This window comes from Hippocampus bargibanti, linkage group LG05 (assembly GCF_051943395.1).
Source record: "Hippocampus bargibanti isolate YZ-2025 linkage group LG05, ASM5194339v1, whole genome shotgun sequence".
In the NCBI taxonomy this organism is placed as follows: domain Eukaryota; kingdom Metazoa; phylum Chordata; class Actinopteri; order Syngnathiformes; family Syngnathidae; genus Hippocampus; species Hippocampus bargibanti.
In genome coordinates, this window is record NC_142738.1 from 900678 (window position 1) to 908554 (window position 7877).

General features: G+C 42.2%; 1 protein-coding gene across 1 annotated transcript; it reads left to right on the plus strand.

The window, feature by feature from the left end:
- The first annotated feature begins 826 nt into the window (after window positions 1–826).
- Window positions 827–6951, plus strand: crabp1a (cellular retinoic acid binding protein 1a). The gene is made up of 4 exons (XM_088996191.1): window positions 827–986; window positions 3975–4153; window positions 5617–5730; window positions 6726–6951. The coding sequence occupies exons 1-4, from the start codon at window positions 917–919 to the stop codon at window positions 6774–6776; spliced, it is 414 nt and encodes a 137-aa protein (XP_088852317.1). The 5' UTR covers window positions 827–916; the 3' UTR covers window positions 6777–6951.
- The last annotated feature ends 926 nt before the right edge of the window (window positions 6952–7877 follow it).

Here is a 7877-nt window from a genome sequence, read left to right on the forward strand (position 1 = left end):
TGACGCTTGGCGGGGACGTCTGTTTGCTCTTTATCGCTTCCATCGGTGGGATGGGGGAATCCTTGTACAACGAAATGTTGACGGCAAATACAGTAATAATAATAATAATAATAATAATAATAATTATTATTATTATTATTTTATTATTATTATTATCCAGACTAATAATAATAATAATAATAATAATAATATTAATAATAATAATTATTATTATTATTATACATTTCATTAATAAGCGCCTTTCAAAGCTCTTTGAATGCATTTCGATGTTACCTGTATAGCTAATAGATAGCACGCTAGCCAGCTAAATGGCTAATACATAGGAAATAGATAGCTAGCTCGATAGCTTCAGTATATAGCTAATAGCTAGCTAGCTCGATAGCAAGCTAGCCAGCTAGATTGCTAATAGATAACAAATAGATAGCTTGTCGTAAATCAAACCCCACTTTTTTCAGTCTGGATTAAGTCAGACATAGCCCTACTGAAGGCCTAGCGATGAAATCCACCGGCTGCTACTATTAATATGTCATTTTAATGTTGGTAATTCATGACTTATTTCACTTATTTCCTTCTTTCCCGAGGACCTTCTGAGGATCTCGAAACTCGTCGTATGCTAACCACTGAACACGTTCCACTCACTGTTTACTCCTCCAAGTCCCCCAAAGTGAAAGTTTCCCATCTTCTACACTTTAGTCGTCACGTGTTGAAAAATGAGTTTTTGCCTTTCAGAATTTAAAATAAAGCTTCTTTGAGACGGAACGCTACGGTGGCGACGAGCCCCTGCAGAGGAGGAGGAGAAGAAGAAGGAGAAGGAGGAGGAGGAGGAGGAGGGTGAGAAAGAGTGAGAAGGGAGAGAGAGGAAGGCAGCGTTGGTCAGTCGAACAGGTTCTCATTCACTCCACCTCCGTCAGCAGACATGGCCAACTTTGCCGGCATCTGGAAAATGAAGAGGAGTGAGAATTTCGACGAACTTCTCAAAGCTTTAGGTAAGTACCACTGAACCCCCTCCCATCCTGCCCACTCCTCCATTGCCACATCGCTGCGCTAGCTTTACATCCATCACAGAAGACAAACAAAGCAGCGCACTGTTGTTGTTTTTGGGGAATGCATGCCGGACTTCCCAACAACACCGTATTGTTTTGGATCGGTGGGAAAACAACAAACTGCGCGATGGACTGGTGACAGATGCCAAATTTCCAATGCGTCATTTGTTGATGTCGGTAGACTTTTAAAGTAGGACGCCCTTTAGTCTTAAAGGACAAGCGACACCTACAGACAAGTTGTGTCCATAATTTGTCAAATGACTTCTACTGAGCGCGTATAGCTATATTTTACCTTTTAAAACTCGCGCTGGATATTCGGGAAGTTTTGGTTTCCAGTTGATGACGATTCCTGACGTGATGTCACATCAGGAATGCCCCTGCCTCCCCTGATCGAGAAATTGATACCCAATGCATTTCGGGTACTTTTTTTCCGTCTGAAAACGCAGTGTTGATTGCGAAATTAAAAGGAAAACGACATCAATAACGCCACGGTGAATCGTTGAGTCGCACCAAGACTACTATTTGATACTAGTTGACACAAATTCCCAGCAGACAAAGCAGCACATTTCCAACGGAGTTTGGGTGGCATCTTGTGCATTTTCTGGGACGCTACATTGGAGTACAGATGCCTCAAAAGGAGACGGAAGGACTTCTTGAATCGATTGCAAACATGTATGCTTTCCTCTTCAGAACTATTTGAATCATATTCATAACTGGACGAGTAACAAGAAAGGATCTTCTCCGAATCTGAAGCCATTGTTTTGATTCTGGAGCAAGGCAGTTTGTGAAGGAGTATCCTGGCGTGACATCATGAACAAGGGGGCGGGAATTTCTGAATGTCCCCAGTTTCAGGCTCATTTTGTGGCAGTTTTAGGACACTTTACGTCATTTTTATTGCATTTGACTAAAAATGTCAGCCTGCGTGTTTTGGCTATTTGAGATGCGTCAAACGTTTTTCTCATGTCAGTTAGGAAACAAAAAAAATGGCGTCGGTTGTCCTTTAAGAGACAACTAGGTTGTTTGCGCTTTGGGACGCATTAAGTGGGTCATTCAATTGTGTTTGTGATGCGGCGCCAAGGGGGTGGGGGATCATGTTGGCGAAAAGGGGATGGGGGCGAAACAAAATGTTGGGAACCTCCAAAGTTGGACTCTAGCCATTTGTTTATGTCGTGTCGCCCCCCTTTACCAAAAAAAAAAAAAATATTAGATCAATGCAAGCTTGATTCCCATGTTTTTCGGACATATGGTGATACCTCATCTTACAAACTTAATTGGTTCCCAGAAAGTGTATGTAAGGTGAAAAGTTCGTCTGTCAAACAATTATTTCACATAAGAAACCATTAAAATGAGAATAATCCGTTCCCAGGTCCCCATAAAACCAAATTTTCTACGAAATAAGCCTTAAAACTACACAAAATATACCTTATTTTATGTATAATAAATGTGCTATTAGCTATCTATTTGCTAGCGACTAGCTATCTTTTTGCTAGCTAGCTTGCTATCTATTTAAGTTCCTTCCAGGTTGAGTGACTGTACAGTGTTACAGTGACTGTAAAGTGACCTTGAGAGTTTTGAAAGGGGCTTATAAATGAAATGTATGATTATGATTATGCTTATGATGATGATGATGATTATTATTATTAATTTGACCAGCATTTATTTCCATACGTCCAAGGAGTCTCCAGCCAGCGCGGGCTTGTTTTGACTCAACATGTCCTTTTTGCCCCTGTACTGCATTGCACCCTGGGTAACCTCCCAGTGGGCGCACCATTAGGAAGATGCTGATGGAAAGTGGCGGGCGGCTCTCTCTCTCCACTGGAATCCATATTTTGACCCCCTCCACCCACCGCCACTTTCTTTTAGCAACAAGCAGAAGAGTGATGCACTCCAGCAGATGTCGGTTGATGTTTGCGCGGAACAACACAACACATCTGTTGCTATGACGACGAGGTGACGGCGGTCCATGGCCGCCGTCCCCCGTGAGAAAATATCCGCTCTGACTCCAGTTAGCCGTTATTGCTCATTGTCTTCCACATGTTTTTTTTTTTCATGATCCAAGATTGATGAAAGTCACAGGTGGCAAAGTCAAGGCCCGGGGGCCAAATCTGGACCACCACATCATTTTATTCGGCCCGCAAAAGCAAATCAAAATTATGAAATTCCATGCTCATCTGTCGATCAAGCTAGCTAGCGAGCTCACTAGCTAGCTCCCTTTTTAAATTCAGCAATCTGGCTCATCCTTTACATCCCCGGTGTCAAAGCCAAGGCCCAGGGGCCAAATCCGGCCCGCCACATCATTTTATTCGGCCTGCGAAAGCAAATCAAATTTGTGAAATTCCATGCTCATCAATCGAACGAGCAAGCTACCAAACGAGCTAGCTCTCTCTCTGTCTATTCAGCTAGCTGGCTAATCCCTTACATCACAGGTGTCAAAGCCAAGGCCCGGGGGCCAAATGCGGCCAACCACATCATTTTATTCGGCCCGCGAAAGCAAATCAAGCATGTCAAGTGCCAGGATGCTTGCTAAAGTCCGAAACAAAATTTCAAATTGCCCCATGTAAACCACAATAACAGTTATTATTTTTGGACTTCAAATTTGAAAACTAGTTATTTATTAATTAATTTTACACTCTGGATGTAATAAGTGGAGGGGATGAAACATTCGAATGGCTTCCCCAAATTCATAACGGCATTCAAACCGTTAGGACAAAATGGCCCGCGACAAAAAAATGAGTTTGACACCCTTAACAAAAGTGATAGCGGACTCACGCTAACTCGCTACTTAGCTTACAAATTGTCATAGGGACCAGTTCATCATTCTCACAACGTAGACCCAAATCCTCCGACATCCATCTACCACCTTGACCGACCTCTAGAGCACTGTGACCCAACACTACCCCCACCATGCCCTCCCTTCCCGTGTGCTCTCAGGCGTGAACGCCATGCTGAGAAAAGTGGCGGTGGCGGCAGCATCCAATCCCCACGTGGAGATCCGGCAGGACGGCGAGCACTTCTACATCAAGACGTCCACCACCGTGCGCACCACCGAGATCAACTTTCGTATCGGCGAAGAGTTTGACGAGGAGACGGTGGACGGAAGAAAGTGCAAGGTGAGATTGACGGAGCGTCATATTATCCATCGTGTCCGGCATGTCGTGAAGTGGTGAGATGTGAAGGAAATCGGTGCACCCGAAGCAGAATTATTGGATTTTATACTGTCCTTCCATGGTTCTGGCTAGGTTTTGGATTGAGGTTCAGGTTTTAGGTTGGGGTTAGTTACTAGAATAGGTGTGAAATTGGGTTTGGCTTTAGGTTTAGGCTCCAAAATATTTGCTGTGGAGATTTGTGGAGCCTGACGAGGGTGTTTAAGAGCTAACAGGTTAAGGGATGAGAGTTAGCATTAGCATTGGGGGATTAGCGTGGGACTTGAAGATGGTTTGGGGTTATGGAATTGGGGTTCATTGTTGAGTATCAGTTAGGGTTGTGAATGCCGTTGAGTCGTCCGCAAGACGTTAGCAAAACGGTGAGTTCCTGAGCACAGAAACACAGCACATGGTTAGCCTAAATGTCAACGGGTTAGGCTAAGAATAACAATAAGGCAATTTCAATCAGGAATCTGTTCAAAACTTTTAAGGCCACATGCTGCTTTTGAGGAATGTAAAGCTCCTAGCAAGCGCCCGCTATTGGTATCAGCGTCACGTCTGAACACACGCATCAAGGGACGTTGTGATCCTCGAGATGGATGGGAAACTTTTCTGCAGGCCCTGAGGGCGGATTGCGATGAGCTCTCGGAACTCAATTCTTTTCTTCCCGGTCTCACAGATGAACGGGATGCATCTCACGTTCATTAACCTGTTTCGGCAGCGGTCCGCAACCCCCGGGATGCGGACCGGTACCGGGCCGCGATTCTTGACTGAGGCTAGTTTGCCTCATCCGGGTTAGGGAAATGGTGGTCGCACTTGAAACTGAATGGTTTCCTGATCTGATCCCTGTGGTACACCGCGACTGTTAGGAACCTCCGTTCCTGGTCCTCCGAGTGCAGTTTTTGGGGAAGGGAAACGGACCGGTACTGGTCCGTGATTCTTGACTGAGGCTCGTTTGCCTCATTCGGGTTAGGGAAATGGTGGTCGCACTTGAAACTGAATGGTTTCCTGATCTGATCCCTGGGGTACACCGCGACTGTTAGGAATCACCGTTCCTGGTCCTCCGAGTGCAGTTTTCGGGGCAGGGATGCGGACCGGAACCGGTCCGTGATTGTTGACAGAGGCTAGTTTGCCTCATCCGGGTGAGGGAAATCTTGTTTCTGTACATATTTATTCATTTATTTAGCTGAAGCGTATGATTTTTTTTTAGAGTGCCTCACCCGAGGCCACGCAGACAAACTGTGGGAGGCCGTGTGAGAAAGTATAACATGAAGCTTTGGGGCAAAATGTTGGAGAAAAAAAATCCAACCTAAGCAGGCAGGAAATGAGATGCTTTAAGATTTAGCGCTCGCTCATCCCGCTAACTCGACAAAAGACTCGAGTCTTGTTGACATTTTCAACTGTGACGTCACACTTTTTGCCTCACCCAGAGTCTCGCCATTTGGGAGTGCGAGAACAAGATCCGCTGTCAGCAGACTCTGGTGGACGGGGACGGACCAAAAACTTTTTGGAGCCGAGAACTTAACGGCGATGAGCTGACGCTGGTGAGTTCACGGCGATGAGCGATTCTAAAAGTGGAAGGTTCAATTCCGGGATGGAGAAAAAACGGGAATGCTAAACAGGAAGTAACAACGCAGTCATGAATGAAGAAATTGTTTTCCCATATAAAAATATTAAAATACCCTCTTCCAATAAATTTGTGATTAAAAAAAGTCCAATAACCTGGATGCCATTTTCCAAAATATTAATCTAAAAAATGAGCATGAATCAAAATCATAATTTTAAAAATCATAAAGTAATTAATTTTAAGATAAAACTAAACCAGAAAATGATCTCATCATTTGAAAATTATTTTACAATATACCTGAAGTACTATCAGAAACAAAAAGAACTACAGGTAACATCCGACTTACGACTGAGTTCCGTTCCGACCAAACGGTCATAAGTCAAAACGGTCGTAAGTCGAAATCCATTCAAAATGTTGAATAGAGACTCGGAGGCTAAATGACTCGCAAACTCTCCCTCTCTTAAAATGTTAAAAATAGGGTCTGGAGGTCGTGGTCGTAGGTACGGGTGGTCGTAAGTCGAACCGGTCGTAAGTCGGATGTTACCTGTACATTACAAAATTTTGTGAAGAAATAAAACTGTACTTAAAAAATGGATAGCTAATAACTAACTAGCTAGATAGCCAGCCAGCCATATTGCTAAATAGCTAATAGCTAGCTAGATAGATAGCCAGCTAGATAGTTGGCCAGTATCAATTGTTCACATGTTTGGTATCCTAGGGACAGGAAGCCATAAATTCTTAACTGTGCTAACCAGCATTAGCATGTAGCCAAACTGAGCAAACAGCTGCTGCTATAGGCGATGACATTAGAACATTTCTTAACTTTTTTATATTTAATATTAAACACAGAGTTAAGTGGGACACATTTGCATAAAATTAGCATACTGCTTTTGATTGGTTTTACAATGGAAGCTCTCTATGGGGAAAAAACGACACATTAGCATTGGCAATGTATTTTTGAATATTTTTCAGGTTTTCGGCGCTGATGACGTGTTGTGCACGCGCATTTACGTCCGCGAATGAGGCTGCAAAATGGAGCAGACGATATCAGACGGGGACCACAGTTCAAATGCTAACCGGCTAAGTTTGTCCGAATTTCACGCAAGCTAATAAATTTTTCTCTCTTTCTGTCTCACTCTCTCACTTTTTATCGTACTATTGTTCAAGCACAAGAAACAATAAAAGTTTGATCGAAAAATGAACACGTCAGAGCCTTTTTGCTGCTAATTAGCATTAACGCCAACGCTAACAATGGTGACACTAAAGTCAGAAGAATTTCCAAAATGAAGAGTAATATTTTCCAACTATATATATATATATGTACAGCCATATATATATATATATATATATATATATATATATATATATACTGTACATATATGTAGCCATATATATATATATATATATATGTAGAGCCACATATCATCAAAAACAATCTTTCTTGAGAAAATAAATTGCATTGTTATTGAAAGAAATTAAAAAGATATTTAAAAAAGTATTTTTTTCTTGAGAAAATAAATTGCAGTGGTACTGAAATTAATTAAAAATATATTGACAAAAAAATAGCTATGTATTTAGTTTTTTTGTTGTATTTTTTTTCTCTTGAGAAAATAAATTGCATTGTTATTCAAAGTAATTAAAATAGCGCGAGAAACATTTTTTTTTCACAAACTTGACTTTCTTTCCGTAGAATCTCATGAAAATAGACTTGGATTTCAAAAAGCCAACCTTTCTTCTTATGAAATGACAACTTTCTTTAATCCCCCAAAAACTTAACTTGAATTTCTTGCACCTTTTCACCGATTATTTTGTTTTGGTTTGGTTTCCTTCACTTGCACTGACTTGAGAAGCACAACATTTGGTTTCATCTCACAGAAGTTTGGCCCACCAAGTAAGCTTCCTCACAAATACTTCCCCGGCTGCCTACAGAAGAAGTCTGTTTGCTGTAGTCAATAAATTATTCTTTTTTTGGATTACCCCCTTACGCCCCCTAAGCCCCTCCCCCTTTACTCGCAGGTGCACCCCACCAAAGTGGAGCCAAAGGCCTCAAAAGCCCAAAAGCAAACGTTTCTCTTTTAGCTGCCAACTTTGTCCTTTTCAGCGCTTTGGCTAACATGCGGGGGT

Bases quoted from the DNA above. Each gene is read 5' to 3' on its own strand.
- crabp1a (XM_088996191.1), top strand. From the start codon at position 917: ATGGCCAACTTTGCCGGCATCTGGAAAATGAAGAGGAGTGAGAATTTC. The intron at 987-3,974 runs GTAAGTACCACT...GTGTGCTCTCAG, and splicing joins CGAACTTCTCAAAGCTTTAG to GCGTGAACGCCATGCTGAGA. The intron at 4,154-5,616 runs GTGAGATTGACG...TGCCTCACCCAG, and splicing joins TGGACGGAAGAAAGTGCAAG to AGTCTCGCCATTTGGGAGTG.